The sequence below is a fragment of the Saccostrea echinata genome, unplaced genomic scaffold (assembly GCF_033153115.1).
Source record: "Saccostrea echinata isolate AGI-Se365-2 ecotype Australia unplaced genomic scaffold, CSIRO_AGI_Sech_v1 ptg000033l, whole genome shotgun sequence".
In the NCBI taxonomy this organism is placed as follows: Eukaryota; Metazoa; Mollusca; class Bivalvia; order Ostreida; family Ostreidae; genus Saccostrea; species Saccostrea echinata.
The window spans coordinates 17785894-17803452 of record NW_026889782.1 but is presented as its reverse complement, the minus strand read 5'-3'; the positions used below and the strand labels follow the sequence as shown (position 1 = coordinate 17803452).

The window sequence follows — 17559 nt, the reverse complement described above, 5'->3', positions numbered from 1 at the left end:
GAATTTGACTTAGATTTTTGTTCAAATATGATGATAAAAATAAATTGTTAAGACGAAAATTTTGCTTCAGTAGTGTGTATTAAAATATTGATCATTAAAGAGGTATAGATTAAAGACTTTCGACACGTCCTGGCCCCTATTATGAGGGGCCAGTCCTTTTTTCTTGGTATCTTCTTATAGCTCTCATGATTTTGAACATTTTTGTTCAACAACTATTCTGAAATTCTTTTTCGCTTCCGAGATATATGCAAAAGAAATATTTAGGGGCTGGCCCTTCAACTCCTTAATGGGGGCGTTTAGCAAAAATAAAAAAAGGTTACATATTGTTTAAAACCTTATTTTGAACATCTTTTATTCAACACTGCTTATTAAAATATTTCCCAATTTCGGGATATAGAGTGCCAAAGATTTGTCATTCTAGCCCCTTGTGGCCCTAATTATGTAACATATTATGTGAATATTATAATATATAGTTGTAAATTGTTGAGATAAACATGTTTGCTTCAGTAATGAATTACAAAATTTTGAGCATTAAAGAGTTATTCATCAAAGACTTTCGGCCCCTCTCAGTCCCTATTTTGAGGGGCCAGTCCCTTTTTCTTCATATCACTTTAAAGCTCTTATGATTTTGAACAATTTTTGTTCAACAACTATTCAGAAATTCTTTTTCGTTTCCGAGATATTTGCAAAAGAAGCATTTTGGGGCCAGCCCTTTAACTCCTTATTGGGGACGTTAAGCAAAAAATAAAAGGTTGCATATTGTTCAGAACATTGTTTTGAACATCTTTCGTTCAGTATTTCAATAAAAATATTTCACACTTTTGAGATATATAGCGTTAAAGATTTTGCATTCTGACCCCTTATGGCCCCTAATTATGTAACATATGATGTGAATATTATAATATATAGTTGTAAATTGTTGAGATAAACATGTTTGCTTCAGTAAAGCATTACAAAATATTGATCGTTAACGAGTTATTGATTAAAGACTTTCGGTCCCTCTCGGCCCCTATTTTGAGGGCCAGCCTCTTTTTCTTCATACCACTTTAAAGCTCTCATGATTTTGAACACTTTTTGTTCAACAACTATTCAGAAATTCTTTTTCGTTTCCGAGATATTAGCAAAAGAAGTATTTAGGGGCCGACCCTTTAACTCCTTAATGGGGACTTTTAGAGAAAAATGAAACGTTGCATATTGTTTAGAACATTATTTTGAACATCTTTTGTTCAATATTGCTTATCAAAATATTTCCCACTTTTGAAATATAAAGCGTTAAAGATTTAGCATTCTGGCCCCTAATTATGTAACATATGGTGTGAATAGCATAATATATAGTTGTAAATTGTTGAGATAAACATTTTTGCTTCAGTAATGCATTACAAGATATTGATCATTAAAGAGTTATTGTTCAAAGACTTTCAGCCCCTATCAGCCCCTATTGTGAGGGTCCAGCCCCTTTTTCTTCATATCACTTTAAGGCTCTCATAATTTTGAACACTTTTTGTTCAACAACTAGTCAGAAGTTCTTTTTCGTTTCTGAAATATTTACAAAAGAAGTATTAAGGGGCCGGCCCTTCAACTCCTTAATGGGGACGTTTTGCAAAAAATGAAAGGTTGCATCTTGTTTAGAACATTATTTTGGACATCTTTTGTTCAATATTGCTTATCAAAATATTTCCCACTTTTGAGATATAAAGCGTCAAAGATTTAGCATTCTGGCCCCTAATTATGTAACAAATGATGTGAATATCATAATATATAGTTGTAAATTGTTGAGATAAACATTTTTGCTTCAGTAATACATTACAAATTATTGATCGTTCAAGAGTTATTGATTAAAGACTTTTGGCCCTTCTCAGCCCCTAATGTGATGAGTCAGCCCTTTTTCTATGATATCATATAAAAGATCTTGTAATTCTACACAATTTTTGTTCAATATGCATTAACAAAATACTCATAGTTAAAAAGTTGTCGTAAGAAATGTCTCTAAAATTCACTCATGATTCGTTTCCTAAATTTTGACCCCTACCGAGCTTCCATACTAGGCACTTCCTGAAGATTTGAAAACCCAGGTGATCAATGGTAACATGTCCTCTATCATTGCTGAAAATTTCAGCACTCTAGCTTTTATCGTTTTTGAGTTCCATTGCAGACAAGGAGGTCCTCTGAATTTTGATCAAAGGGCGATAACTTCCGACCGGAAGTGAATTTAAAAAAAATGAGAAAAACGTATAAGGTTCAGACAACGATCATTTTCCCTGAAATTTTCAAGTAAATCGATCGAGCCAACTCCGAGAAATCTTCTGCACAAAAATTGTAAAGATAAAAAAAGAATAATAATAATAATAATAAAAGTGAAAAAAGAAACAATAGAATAATAGAAGGGTCTTCCGTTGGAGACGGAAGCCCCTAATAATAAAAGTGAAAAAGAAACAATAGAATAATAGAAGGGTCTTCCGTTGGAGACGGAAGACCCTAATAATAATAAAAATAATAACGATGATAAAATTAATAATAATAAATAACAGGAAAATATATGTACATGTACCGTAATTAAATTTCATCCGTTTTTTAGTGTTGAGGATTGATTCCATCCTGAAAAGTTTCGCCCCGGCAAACATGGTGTAATACGCATTTCCCTTTGAGGAGCAAATTACGTGCACATACAACCCTTCAAGTTTTTGGCTAAGCGATTTACGATAATTTTCTTTTGCATACCATATAACTTTTACGATGACTCATTTTGATTGACTCTTAGCTGTTTAGTAACACTTACAATATAAATTATTCCTTTCATTTGGTATCGTATTTAGTTTGTTCAAAGACATTACACATAATCACATCAGAATTCAGACTGTCATTTAATAATAGGTCCGATCTTGGTTCATACATGTACGAGGTTTACGTACAATAGCATGCACTTTGAATTAATCTACTTGATTCGTACCTGTAGACTATTTATGAAGTTATTTTCAGAGAATTATACGGGAAACGACGCAACGTCGCCTTTATGACGTAACTGTCGTCATAATCAAATATGCACAAAACAAACCTTCGAATCGTCATAATTGTGTACCAATATTGATGACAAAAGCAAACCCGCGACCTACCTTAATGTTTGACTTATTTTTGAAAAAAAAAACTTTAACCTTTTCCATATCCTTTCAATGGTTGCTGCTAGGGCTTTCATATTTCACAGGTATATTTCTCAAAACGAGACCTTACATTGGGGTAGCAACATAACAATCTATTGCTATAAGTTGCCATATGGGGTCATCAGTGTTTCACAAACACTTCTTGTTTTTTTTCTTAAAGTACAATGATTCGGACAAGTTTGAATTTATTCAACACGATATTTCAATGTCTTTCAGCATAGTTAAATAAAAAAGACACGGTTCTTGAGCAAACTTAAAAATAAAATCCCTTAAAATACAGCATTTAAGATTGACGCCCCCATTTCCGAAAAAGAAGAAAATAATTTTTTAAGTGAGGAGATCTGAAAATATTCAACTGCGAAGCAAAAAGTGGATGATATAAAAAACCTTATGTTATTGTTTTTAAGAATTTCATTATGTACGTTAAACATTGCTACCCTTTTCTTTTTAACACACCTAATGTTTTGTCAATTTAGAAGTGACTTTGAGACCACGCTCTTTGCCCAAGGATGATGCCTTGAAGAATTCTTATCTACAAAATATCCTCATCCGTGTGGGTAAAGTTAGTGATAATCTGCCCAGTGGTTCTTTAGAAGATTTTTTAGCAACCACAACTTTTGTTTTTTTTCCCTAATTATGTCCCCTTGCTTAAGGTCATATACCTATTTTTAAAATGAAAGAGAGCCTTGGGCAGAGGGTTTCTTAAGATGTGATCCATATTCCGGAGTTGACGCACACCGCACAAATGGCTACAGTGTTAGCTCTTTGAGCCTTTGAAAAAGCTAACAAATCATAGAGTATATTTGTTTACTTAGTGCTAATACACACCTAATTGTCACTATCAAACATACAAACTAAAAAATCTTTCAACTGCCGATTTTATTCGATGTTAAGAATGATAACTCATTACCGGAAATTGTTTACAGCAGTAGGGAAATTGCTTTTTCAAAAGATGTCAAGTTTAAAGTTTTCAAAGTACGTCTTTACTGTTAGACATTGTTTTTAAATTCAGCTTATACGGTAAAGTAATTTGTTACTTTATAAGCGAAATTTATAAAAATCTTGAGTGAAATGCACCCCCTTCTTCTTAATTTTAACCAAATAAATCTAATCATTGTCCGTTCTTCATCGTGCCTAGTATAAGGTAAATGATTATTTTATATTGGTAATTGATAAATTGAATTCCTGAGATACATATAATTATAGAAAAAGCACAACAATGCCACACAAAAAATATGACACTTTTTTTCTTCTTCTTAACAAGTTTCAGAGAGAATTATATATCTTGAATACACTTATATTTATCTTGTTGTGCCAGATAGAGTGACGACATTCTCCTTGTACTGATTATCCGTGTACTAATGCCAGGACTAAAGCAGACTATATGCTTTTCCTATCCACGATTAACTCAGTCTCAAAAAAGCAATTTCCTGATCTTTTTTTTTTTTTACACTTGAGTTATCTTTTCCTTAAAATAGCACGTCCTACAAATCAATTGATGATTATTTGATTTTGTATCATTCAATTATATATATAGATCGATTTTAAGAATTTTGTAAGGTTTTTAGTACTTATAAATCTATCTATCAAATGTTCTTCACCATAGGTGCAACTTGAAAGTCAAGATGAAAGGCCTTTAATTAGCATTTGTAGTTATCCCATTCTTCTAACTTTGAACATTTTATGCACAAAGATTTTTTTTTGGTCTCGTTTTTATATTGCTATTATTTACAAGTCTATCTAATCACTAACAACTATGAAAGTATTTTTTGGCTTTATATTAAAAATTATTGTAGATATATTTTTTAATGAATTGACCTATCAGACACATTATTTACAGTGATTAATTATCATAGGTGAAAAGTAATTAAAGGCAAAGACAACCACGTCTAAAAAAGTTTATGTTCGAGGTTTGGACAGAAGCCTCTGTGCCTTCAGTTCAGAAGAGAAAACAAATTAAAGGATGTAGAGATCGTTTAGATTACATTATATTTATTAAATGCAAGCCTGTCATAGAAACGCCCCCCCCCCCCCTCCCTCATCCAAATTGTCTATATAAAGTGGCACGATTTTTTTATGTGCATCACGCAGAAATCCACAAATGTGCATCACACAGAAATTCACAACTGGTTGAAAATGAAATTTTGAGGTACAAATTGTCATGCATGCTGAGGATAGACGGATTAAGTGTCCTCCTCCTATACTGTTGTGCTAGCTCTGAAAAGATATCCGCGGATCAGATGTGAGACGTAAAAATTCCATGTAATGTGACTGATTATTTTCCGTTCGTACTCTGTCTCGGTTAATAAAATTTAACTGTATTGGGTTACTAGAATAATGATTGATTGATTGTATATTGTTTTACGTCCCATTCGAGAATTTTTCACTCATATAGAGACGTCACCATATACCGGTGAAGGGCTTCAAATTTTGACCTTTACTCGGCACTCAGGGCCATTTAGCAGTGAGGGATCTTTATCGTGCCAACGACTGCCGTGACACGGGGCCTCGGTTTTTAAGGTCTCATCCGAAAGACCCGCAACTTTCACTCCAAAGGGCCGAGCGCATGGCGAAGGAACAGTTGCAACCTATTTTTTATCGACTTAGGTCTGTCGCGGCCGAGATTCGAACTCACGACCTCCCGATCACGGAGCGTGGTTACTAGAATAGTATAATACAAGATATGTTTGTAAAACACTGATGCCCTCATACAGCAGCATATGGCGAAGGTTAAATGTTCTCAAATTCAAGTCAAACTCCAAGGATGATGTCAAGAGATCAAAAATATTGGTACCCAAAGGTCTTGTCACAAGAAACACACCCTGTGAAATAGGAATACCCTAGCACTAACTGTTCAAAAGATATGAAAAAAAGGTTAATTTTTTTTTCAAAAATTAGTCAAAGTCAGAGGTTAAGGTGAACGGGTCAAAATAGTTGGTACCAATAGTCTTGTCATAAGGAATACACATTTATAATATGAAAGCTCTAGCACTCATCGTTTAAAGTTGTGACAAAGGTTAAAGTTTATCAAAAGGAGTTCAAACTCTAAGGTTAAGGTCAAAGGGTAAAAATAGTTGGTACCCTAGGGAAGGTCTTGTTATAAAGAATACACATGTGAAATATGAAAGCCCAAGGACCGACCGTTCAAAAGTTTTGGCGAGAGTTAAAGTTTGGTTAGATTTTGCAAAAGTGGGTCAAACGCCAAGTTCAAGGACAACAAGTCAAATATGTTGGCACCCAGAGAGAGATCTCTTCACAAGATTACACACGTGAATATGAAAGTCATAGCTTCAACCAATCAAAAGTTATGGGCAAGGTTATAAAGTTTTTGCAGACAAACAGACAGACGAACAGACATAGCAAGCAAAATCTATATGCCCGAAGTCTTCAGTTACCGGGTGAGTTCGGTTTATACCATTTGTTTTTCATTAATTGAGAATTAAGGTAGACATTGAAAAAGTAAAAGGAAGGAAAATCCCTACCTGTCAGAATTTTCAAAAATGGGAAAGAAGTTCGTCCTTGGCACGTCCCGAAATCCACTATGTTGATGGGACGGTCAATCTCTGAATCAAGCCCTGACAATTGAAAAGAATGCAAATTTTTAAAAAAAAAAAGTAATTCATACGTTTGCATTTGAATTTTTGAAAACGTGTGCTTTTAGTCTATATTTGTTTAGAATCAAAGGATATTTATATCTAAATAAAGCCAGGTGCTACTCACTTAAAAGTTTAAGAACAGGTCCCACACAGGGCTCAAGAAGAATATGAAAATTATCCGGGAATATATCGGCCATCATTTTATATTCCATCTTAAATTACTCTCATTCACGAATCGGGTAAAGGTTATTGTTTCATTTTCAGGGCTTCGATTGCTTTAAAAGTAAATTTAAAATATGCATTTAAGACGTAAGACGTGCAAGTGCATAATTTCATGTGAAATTATCTATAACTTCTCACCCCTTTAGTGATAAACTGCGTACATTTTTTAACTTAGTCAGACACTATCTTCAACGCTTTCGGAATATTTAAGTGCGCCTGAATAAATTACCATACATTGACGTCTTTTTCTAATAATTCTCTCTTCTTCTTTGTTATTTAGAACAAGAACACTGACAAGTCAGCAGGAGGCCCGCAGAGGGAAATTTATCGACGGTGGGTGCATCGTAACTGTTGACAATCTGATCGCGTACATTCGTTTGTGCAATCGTTCGTGTAACGTGCTTAATCGTTCGTTTAACGGGCGTGATCGTGTATGCACCGGGTACTACTATTTGCAGTTTTAATCGTGCGGGAAGAAACATGTAAATTTCGTTTTGTGATTTTCTTTTTATCAGAATGTAAGTGATAACAAATCTTGTAGCCATTTTGTTTGGCGTCCGTCTGTCTGTTTGTCCGTCTGTAAACTTGTCACATTTCCAACTTCTTCTCAAGAACCACTGGGCCAATTTTGACCAAACCTGCCACAAAGCATCCTTGGGTAAAGTGAAATCAAGTTTGTTCAAAGGAAGGGTCACACCCTCTTTCAAAGGGAGATAATCAAGAAATGGTGAAAATTTAGTGTAATCTTTTAAAAATTTCCTCCTCAAGATCCATTGGACCAGAAAGGTTGAAACTTATATAAAACCTTCATTACATAGTGTAGATTCAATTTTGTTCAAATGATGACCCTCAGGGAAGGGTGGGGCCACAATGGGGGATCAAGTTTAACAGGGGTATAAATAGGGGAAAAGCATCCCAAAGTATTGTAGATTCACGTTTTACATATGAACAAATATAGGAAAAAATCTTTAAAATTCTTCTTCTCGTAAACAACAAAGCCATGATCAGTCATATTGACATGGAAGCATCCCAAGGTAGTGTAGATTCAAGTTTGTTCAAATCATCTCCCCAGGGTAGGGTGGCAGACATTAAAATTATGTTTTCAAGAACACAGAGCCATGATTAGTCATATATATATATATATATATATATATATATATATATAATATATATATATATATATATATATATATATATATATATATATATATATATATATATATGGAAGTATCATAAGATAGTGTATATTCAATGTTCAAAACATGACCCCTGAGGGAGGTGTGGCTAGTACAATTGATCAAAGCTTTACATATGAGTATGTAGGAGAAAAATCTGCTGATAAAGAACAGCAGGGCCATGTTGACTCAGGTGAGCGATGTGGGCCATGGGCCTCTTGTAATTATTATATATTAAGTTTTAATTATACTATGAGTAGTATAACAGGTCTGGATGGCTGGGTCAACTGAGTGCACTTTTGTCCCCCCAGATCCTGGATGGCTGGGTCAACTGAGTGCACTTTTTTTTGGGTCCCCTGGCCGGTTCAATCTAGTATACACCCTGGAAAAACCCAAGTAAAAAAGGGGGGTCTACGTTTGATCTACGTTTTGTGCTGAGTCAGGTATAGGCAATACACAATCTTGGCATCGATTCAAGTATACCATTGTGACGTCATATGTGTCATTCACACAGAGCTCTCTCTATTTTCTGAAAACGGAAAAAACAATAACACAGTAAAAAGTGTGTAAGATGATTTATTCAAAGTAAAAAATGTACATATTTACTTTTTCTTCTGGAGTTTCAGGGTCTTCTCCGTCTGGGTAGTAGGAAGTTTCCTCTTGTTGTTAGCCTGCTTTTGATCCTGACTAGTCTCTATTTTCTTTTCTAGATTTCCAATCTCATTCATTATCACTCCTCTAAACACACGAATCTCAGTAATCATGTCTTCTTTAAACTCACAAATAGTCTGTTGAAGTATCTCCATTACATTGGTCATTTGATCTAAGATATCGCATATCAAACTTCTTTCATTTCCTTCAATACTATCCTGTGTCTCTGGTAAGGTTGCAGGTGAATTCATGGACTTTTCCTCTGCCATATTTTTTTACGTCTGTCTAGTACCAAATGCCCACTAAGACTGATCCTAAAATTTCCAGCTCTGCTTTATATACCCTTTTGTACGTACTGTGTACGTCTCAATACTTAGTCTTGGATCAGCGAACTACCTATGCATTGTGACGTCATACACTGTATAAATACAGCTTTTCTCCGACTTTCAGCTCATTTTGTTGTCAGATCTATCAAGATGAATTTTGATAGTGCCTTGAAACAATTGTTACATGCACAACAACTTATGAGATGGAAAAAACGGGAGAAAGAATTAGAAAGAATTATTTCTCGACAGAGAACCAGAGAATTAGTTCTCAGGAAAAAAATGCGAGATTAATGGAAAGATTAAAGAGAGCCAAAGCCAACCGAGCTCAACACTTACAACGTTTACGGAATCTACCTGAAGAAGAAGAAGAACCCTCTCCGTCTTCGTCACCACCTCATTCACCACCACCACCACCACCGAAACCAAAACCCATTTCCCAGTATTACCAACTGAGACTCAATAAAGCTAAGCATTCCAGAAAATTTAAAGCTAAAGAAGATGTCTACAGTGTGAATTTTAAAGAATTTCCAGAGGAGGAAAACAGAGGCTTTGTTCGGCGATTATTTAGAGACATGCTACAGAATGTCAAATATCAAATGCAGTGTAACCCTAAAGATTATGTACGCCTGAACATTCACCACCCTTCTCTGGATTCCGACATTTGGTACGAGTTTACTCAATGTAAACATTTAAACGAGGACGTCATTTTAGACAAAATAGAAGCCGTGCAACAATCTAAGAAAGATTTTAAACTGGGAGACGGGTCTATGGAATTCGACATGTTTCATGTCAAATATCCAGAAGGCAGTGGTGGACAGAATACTACACACCTGATGGTCAACAAGGAGAGTTTTAAAAAGAATAAAAGATCCATCGTTCAGATCGACAATCCTTGGGATAAATTTTGTTTAGCTCGAGCCATCGTAGTCACCCGGTTACACAGTCAAAAACCGGAAAATCCAGAGAGTTTAGTTGAATGGGAAAAATTATGGAAACGCATGAGATTAGGAGATTCTCAATCCTCAGACCAGAAAAACGAAGCTATAGCTCTCATGGAACAAGCCGGGTGTGATATTCATCAGCCTTGTGGACCCGAAGAATGGGGGAAATTACAACAGGTGTTAGCCCCTCACTATCGACTGAAAATATTTCAGTTCAAGTCCACCTCCTCTAAACTCAGTTTAGAGCCCCTGTACAAAGGCTGCGGAGATGGAACTTGTTTAAATGTTTTGTTAGACCATCATCATTACGATGCCATTTTGTCTATGCCAGCTGTGACCGGCAACCCATATTACTGTGATCATTGCGATGTGGGCTACAGGAACATTACAGACCATCGTACCAAGTGTCCTTACCGATGTTCCTTTTGTTTAACGGACACGCCCTGCCCTCCAGACGGGAGCCACATTCAATGTTATCAATGCCAGGGATTTTTTCAGAGCAGAACTTGCTACGAAAACCATTTACGGCCTCACAGTAAGAATACGGCAACAACAGTGTGCAGTTTAATGGGACGATGCGAGCATTGTGAGAAATGGATGCCTAAAATGTTACTCCCTCATCATCATTGCGGAGGACAGAAACAATGTAAGATCTGTAAGAAAACTGTAGACACGGATCATCAGTGCTACGTTCAACTCAAGCCTGAGAAAAAGAAAAAGAAAGGCAAAGAGACATTACAGTTTTATATTTATTTCGATTTCGAATGTACACAGGAAAACGGCATCCACTTCCCTAATTTATGTGTGGCACACCGCGTATGTCAACATTGCGGACACTTACCCATAGAAGATCCCTGTCCTCACTGTCGACACATGGGACCCCGTCAACACGTGTTTAAAGGGCCAGATACCTTAAAACACTTCATGGACTGGTTATTACAACCCGACACAGGCAATAAGAATTCCGCCTTATTACACGACGAGGCTATCATCATTGCCCACAATTTCAAAGGATATGATGGACAGTTCATTTTAAATTACCTAGTGCATTCCGCCTGCATGACGCCTACAGTCATCATGAACGGCAGTAAAATCTTATCCATGCAAATCTGCGGATTGAAATTCATCGACTCGTATAATTTTTTACCTTTTGCTCTGTCTAAAATGCCCTCTGCTTTCGGATTCACCGAACTGAAAAAAGGGTATTTCCCTCACTTTTTTAATACAGAACAGAACCAGAATTATGTGGGGCCTTATCCACCGGCAGCATTCTACAATCCGGACGACATGCCTATAAGTGGACGACAGGCTTTTTACCAATGGTACGAACAACAAGCCGGAAAAGTGTTTGATTTCCAGAAGGAATTTTTAGACTATTGTATTTCAGACGTCGATATTTTACGACGATGCTGTGCTCAGTTTCGAGCCACTCTCAAGACCTTAGTCCATGTAGACCCCTTCCAGGAATCCATCACTTTTGCCAGTGCGGCCAATTTAGCTTACCGTCGAGGATTCATGCCCGAAGATACCATTGCCATCATTCCCAACATGGGGTATCAGCCTGCGCGTCAATATTCCGCCAAAGCCTGTCGGTGGTTAAGCTGGATGAGTCACCAGAGCGGATCTCACATACGACATGCTAGAAACGGAGGAGAAGTCAAGATCGGAACTTATACTGTAGATGGATACCAGGCAGCTACTCGTACCATCTACAAATTTTACGGATGCTATTGGCACGGATGCCCTACTTGCTATCCGAATCTACAGACCGAAACTCATCCTCACCGGACACAATTTACTTACCAGGAATTACATGAGGAAACTTTAAGGAGGAATACGGTCTTAGAGGAAATGGGGTATTCCGTACATAGTATCTGGGAACACGATTTCGATCAACAAGTACAAAGAGAGGTGACATTACAGAATTATGTACGAGACCTGGACATTCCAGATCCTTTGAACCCCCGAGAAGCCCTGTACGGAGGCCGGACCAATGCTACACGCTTGTATTGTGAGGAGGGGGACATGAGATACGTGGACGTCTGTTCCTTATACCCTTACGTATTAAAACACAGACTTTTTCACCTAGGCCATCCTCAGATCATAACAGACCAATTCCAGGACGTGAGAACTTATTTCGGCCTCATTCATTGTCGGGTCTTACCACCCCGAGGCCTTTATCACCCCGTTTTACCTTATCGCACGGGAGGCAAGTTATTATTTCCATTATGTCGAACCTGTGCGGAACGACAGGACTCTACTTCTAAACATCGATGTCAACACACAGACCAGGAACGCAGTCTTACAGGTACTTGGGTGACTACAGAATTACATAAAGCCTTAGACATGGGATATACTTTCGAGCGGATTTACGAGGTTTGGCATTTTCCAGAAAGCAGTAAAGATTTATTCAGATCTTGCATCGATACCTTCTTAAAGATCAAACAGGAAGCCTCTGGATTCCCACCTGATTGTCAGACGGAGGAACAAAAACTAGATTACATTCGTAAAGTAATAGACAGAGAAGGGATTAGAATGGACCTATTAAGTATAGAAAAAAATCCTGTGCGAAGAACGATAGCCAAACTCTTTTTAAATTGCCTGTGGGGAAAATTCGCTCAACGCCTGTTATTACCTAAAACTCGATACTTGACCGAAGAAGAGGAAGTACAGCAACTCTTACAAGATTCGACCATTGACATCAAAGGGATAGAACTCTTAGAAAATAAAGAGCAGCCCGAATCGGACATGATGCTGGTGAATTATCAAGAGAAACAGGAATTTGTAGAAGAGTGTCCCTTCGGAAACGTGGTACTGGCCTGTTTCACTACCGCTCATGCCCGATTACACCTCTACGAGACTTTACAACCTTTAGGAGATCGGGTCCTTTATTTCGATACGGACAGTATCATATACCAACATAAGAAGGGACAATTTAATCCTACCCTTGGCCACAGTTTAGGAGAATGGACTGATGAATTAGACGGGGACCACATTATCAAATTCATGTCAGGAGGTCCTAAAAATTATGCTTACCTCACCGCCAAGGGAAATTCCGTGTGTAAAGTCAAAGGATTGACTTTAATTATCGGGCTTCCAATATCGTGTCACCAGAGACATTAGAAAAAATGCTCAAGAAAGAAATGGATGAAATCAAGTCTCGTATCCCTACAAAATACAGAGGACTCGTCAACATGAAGTCAAGACAGTACCTTTAGAAAAACAATATAGAATTGTCTATGATAAGAGACAATTGATGAATGATTATAATACTTTACCTTATGGTTATTAAAAAACTGTTTTTCAAAATGTGTTTTTATTTTATGCGGAAAACCCAAAAAAATGAAGGGGTTATAAAAAGGGGACAGACATATTTTAACACTTCAGTCATTGCTGATCATTCTAGGGAGCCAGAGGGGCTTCCTGTTTACCCTAACTATGCTCTGCTCTTAAAGAGAGAAGCTACCTTTAAAGAGGGATGGCCCGAGTCTTTAAAAGGATTATTACCCAACCTAGCCAAAGCCGGATTTTTTTACAGGGGAGTGAGTGATAAGACCATCTGTTTTCATTGTGGTATGACTTTAAACTGCTGGAAACCTACAGACGATCCTTATGTAGAACATGCTTATTGGAACCCTAATTGTCCTTACATCAATACCTATAAAGGACGTGAGTGGGTGATGATCGTATTTATTAACCATTTACTCCGGGTGGGATACAAAGTTTCACCTGAAATTAAACCTCTACTAGACCAAACCTCTACAGAGATTCAGGCCACAGGAAAATGTCACATTTGTTTAGAGGGAGAATTACAAATGGCTTTACTCCCTTGTGGACACGTATGTTGCTGTTCATTATGTGCTCCCACCTTCCGGTATTGCCCCATCTGTCGATCCGATGTGAAGAGAACTCAACGTATATTTCTGTGTTGAATAAAAAGGATTGAAACCCTATTTTTCTCTTCATTTATCATCATGCAACCTGACGAGACACTCCCGTCTTTTCAATTAAAACACGAATTTACCATGGTGGTAGCAGGACCATCTAAATCGGGGAAAACGGAATTTGTTAAAAAATTAGTGAAAAATTTACATTGGATTACCCCCATGCCACACAAAATCGTCTGGTGTTATCGGGAATGGCAACCTGCTTACACTTCTTTAACAGATCAGGTCTCCTTCATTCGAAATATTCCAGAAGACGATGAGAAATTAGTGGCCAATTTAAGTATTCCTCACTTACTCATTTTTGACGACATGATGGGAGGAAAAGCCATCGAATCCATCGTGGATTGGTTTACCCGTAAAGCGCATCATCGGAATACCAGTGTGATTTACATCACTCAGAATTTATTTGATCGGGCACCACAGCATCGCACCATTAGTTTGAATGCTCATTATTTAGTGTTGTTTAAAAATCCCAGAGACAAATCTCAAATCAGTGTCTTGAGTCGACAGTTAGCCTTACCTCATTTGATGTCAGCCTATCAAGAAGCCACCAGTGTTCCTCACGGGTATCTCCTGGTTGACTTGAATCCACACACCCCAGACAAATACAGATTGAGAAGTCGATTGTTTGCATTGTTAACTATACACATGCCACAAGAGTATAAATAAAAATGTATCAACATTAAACTTGTCATTTATCATTATACAGTCGTCATGGGTCGACCTCTCTCAGCCAAGAGTAAATTAGTGAAAACGTTACGACGTTTACAGCGGGAGCGAGATCCTGCCAAGCGAGCCCATTATTTCGAATTAGGGCGTAAAGCCTTATTGAATTGGTTTGCTATGGGAGCTCGAAATTTGATACGTGGGGTCTTACCTATCAATTAACAGACTCAAAAGTTTATTTATAATCATCGTCAAGATTTAAGTATCATAGCCGATAAGTCGGCGAGTGATCAAGACAGAAAAAATGCCATTTTAAAACGCGGCGGAGCCGGATTTCTAGGCGGAGTCATTATTCGTCATTTATTTAAATGGAATGCACCTAAAAAACGACGTGTTCGTCGTTTAAAAAGTGTGGTAGTGCGAGTCAATAATAAGAAACAAAGAGTGTTTCCAGATTGGATGGTCCGAGTAGGAGGAGCAGCTCAAAAGACCAGAAAGAAGAGAAAACCTCCTAAGAGAAAACCTCAAAAGAGAAAACCTACTCAAAGAAAAGGTGGTAGAAAGAAAAAAACGACTCCCAAAACTCCAGCTCAACGAAAAGCCATGCCTGAAAGTTTAAAAAACGAAATCAATCAGTATTATAAAGAACAAAGACAAAAAACTATTGGGGAGTTATTAAAAAAAACAAGCTGAAATGAGAATGGATCGTCCTATGGGACCCATAGGCAGTCAAAGAGCTCCCGATTTAGAAATGTTTCCTCAAGTCAATGTGGGAATTCCCTCTCCTAGAATTAAAGTACCCATTCACACTCCTAGAATTAAAGTACCCATTCATACTCCTAAAATAGCACGCTTTCAACCTCTGACCGCTTCTACACCTCAACTTCCTAAAGGAATGAGATATAAATGCCGATATTGTTCCAAATTCTACGTCACCCAGAAAAATAGAGACAAACACGAGAAGGCCAAACACGACATGAATGCTCCTCCTTGAGAGTATAAAAAGGGGAGAAACCTGGAACATGTCCTCATTTTAACCCCAGGATGGCTAAGAAGAAGAAGAAAAGATGCTGTTCTACACGATTAAAACCTCATTGGCCTCTTTTAAGAGTGTTATCGGACCCTCACTATTCCTCTCCATTAAAGACGGGTATTTTAAAACATTGTTCTGGAGATTGTATTCTCAAAATCTGCGAGATCGTGTACAACCTATTAAAAGGAGTGTTACCTCTCAGTTCGGCTCATAAACGAAAACTAGCTCCTAACAAACACATCTTCAGGAGACTGGTCAAACCTCAATCTGTCCAGAAACGACGAGCTTTATTACTTCAACAAAAAGGAGGAAACATTTTACCCTTATTAATCTCAGCAGCACCTTTATTGTTGGGTGCCGGTCAATCCGTCTATAAAGTCCTCAAGAAGAAGAAGAAAAAAATATGAGTCGTAAAATGGTGTTAGTTCCTGAAGTCTTATTAAATGATCTCAAGGCAAAATTACCCAAACCTCCGGAATTTCATCTTCGCTAGCCAAGGGTTTCTGATACGCTACTCTCCTCATAAACCCTTGGCATACGGTGCTGACAAAAGACGGGAATGTTTTTGTCACGTGATCATGATCACAGATTGCGTCATCGACAGAAATAAAAAGCGTATTTAAAAAAAATTTGATTTTAAAGAATAATTAACAAGAAGGTATCGAGTTATGTTAATTTGTTATTTAAACATGTAAAAATGCAAATTTACATCTTCAGTATAGATTTTTAATCACATATTTTGCACGTAGCTTTAGATATTGGATGACACCATAGGGTATCTTACGGATCATTGTTTACTTGCGTTTTACATTACCGATATTAAAGAGTCAAGATATATCCCGAACGCAAATATCGTCATTTACAAAAAACAATTGCTGATTGGTCGAACGATGTCGATCAACTCCAATCACAACTTGAGAAAAAAATCCCAACTTTTTTTAACACCGTATGCCAAGGGCTTATGAGGAGAGTAGCGTATCAGAAACCCTTGGCTAGCGAAGATGCCGGAATTTCAATCCACCATCAGTTTAGGTCAGGAATTGGACGAGATTACAAGACGTGAAGATTTAACCCCAGAAGAAAAAGTCGCTTTATATGGCCAGGAACTTCATCGATATAGGAATTATTTACAACAAGCTAGACAGGAGCCTATTTCTAAACTGAAAATTCCGGCTCCAGCAGCAGCAGGAGCAGCTCCAGCCCCAGCAGCAGCAGCAGGAGCATTACCAGCAGCTGAAATTGACGATGAAATTCTTGAAACAGTGAATAAAAACATGAAAAGAAAAGCTGGATTATTATTAAATCATTTAAAGAAAAACCCTAAAGTGTTAACTTGGAATAAAGAAGGTGAAATTAGTTATCGAGGTCAAAAAATTCCCGATTCTAACATTGTGGATTTAATGGCTGATAGTATGAGATCTCAGTCTCGTAAACATCATCCGGTTCCTACAGGATTAGAACAATTTGCTCAAGCTTTAAAAGAAACGCGTACTCCTCTGGAATACGTGAGCAATGGAAACCTTATAAAAGCCATGCAGAGACCTGGAAAAATCAGTACTCCTAAAAGTCACGAAATAGACGATAGTGAATTTTCTTCCTTTTTTGACACTCCAGTGAGTAGACCTATAGAAGATCGAGGAACCGTCATTAAAGAATCCATTTCAACCCCTGTAGGGACAAGGGTAGGATCCAGATATAGTCCTTTAGCTCGAAAGAAATTAAAAGCCCAAGTCGAAGAAGACATTAGATCCTTTAAAGCTAAAAAGGAAGAAGAAAAGAAATTAGGACAAATCGACGAAAATTGGCTTTCATTGCCTAAAATATGAAAAAGAAACAAGTGGAAGATA

The 17559-nt window shown here is 37.3% G+C and overlaps 2 protein-coding genes across 3 annotated transcripts in view; one reads left to right on the top strand and one right to left on the bottom strand.

The window, feature by feature from the left end:
- LOC133199033 (uncharacterized) overlaps positions 1-6968 on the bottom strand; it is a 47817-nt gene extending 40849 nt beyond the window's left edge. For both annotated transcript variants that reach the window (XM_061334922.1, XM_061334921.1), the window contains exons 1-2: positions 6876-6968; positions 6638-6730 (exon numbers count right to left, since the gene is read on the bottom strand). In XM_061334922.1, coding sequence (XP_061190906.1) covers positions 6638-6730; positions 6876-6963 — 181 coding nt within the window. In that variant the 5' untranslated portion in view covers positions 6964-6968. The remainder of the gene's footprint in view (positions 1-6637; positions 6731-6875) is intronic.
- A 6226-nt stretch (positions 6969-13194) lies between these two features.
- On the top strand, positions 13195-13998 carry LOC133198215 (death-associated inhibitor of apoptosis 1-like). The gene is made up of 2 exons (XM_061334341.1): positions 13195-13274; positions 13473-13998. The coding sequence occupies exons 1-2, from the start codon at positions 13195-13197 to the stop codon at positions 13996-13998; spliced, it is 606 nt and encodes a 201-aa protein (XP_061190325.1).
- The last annotated feature ends 3561 nt before the right edge of the window (positions 13999-17559 follow it).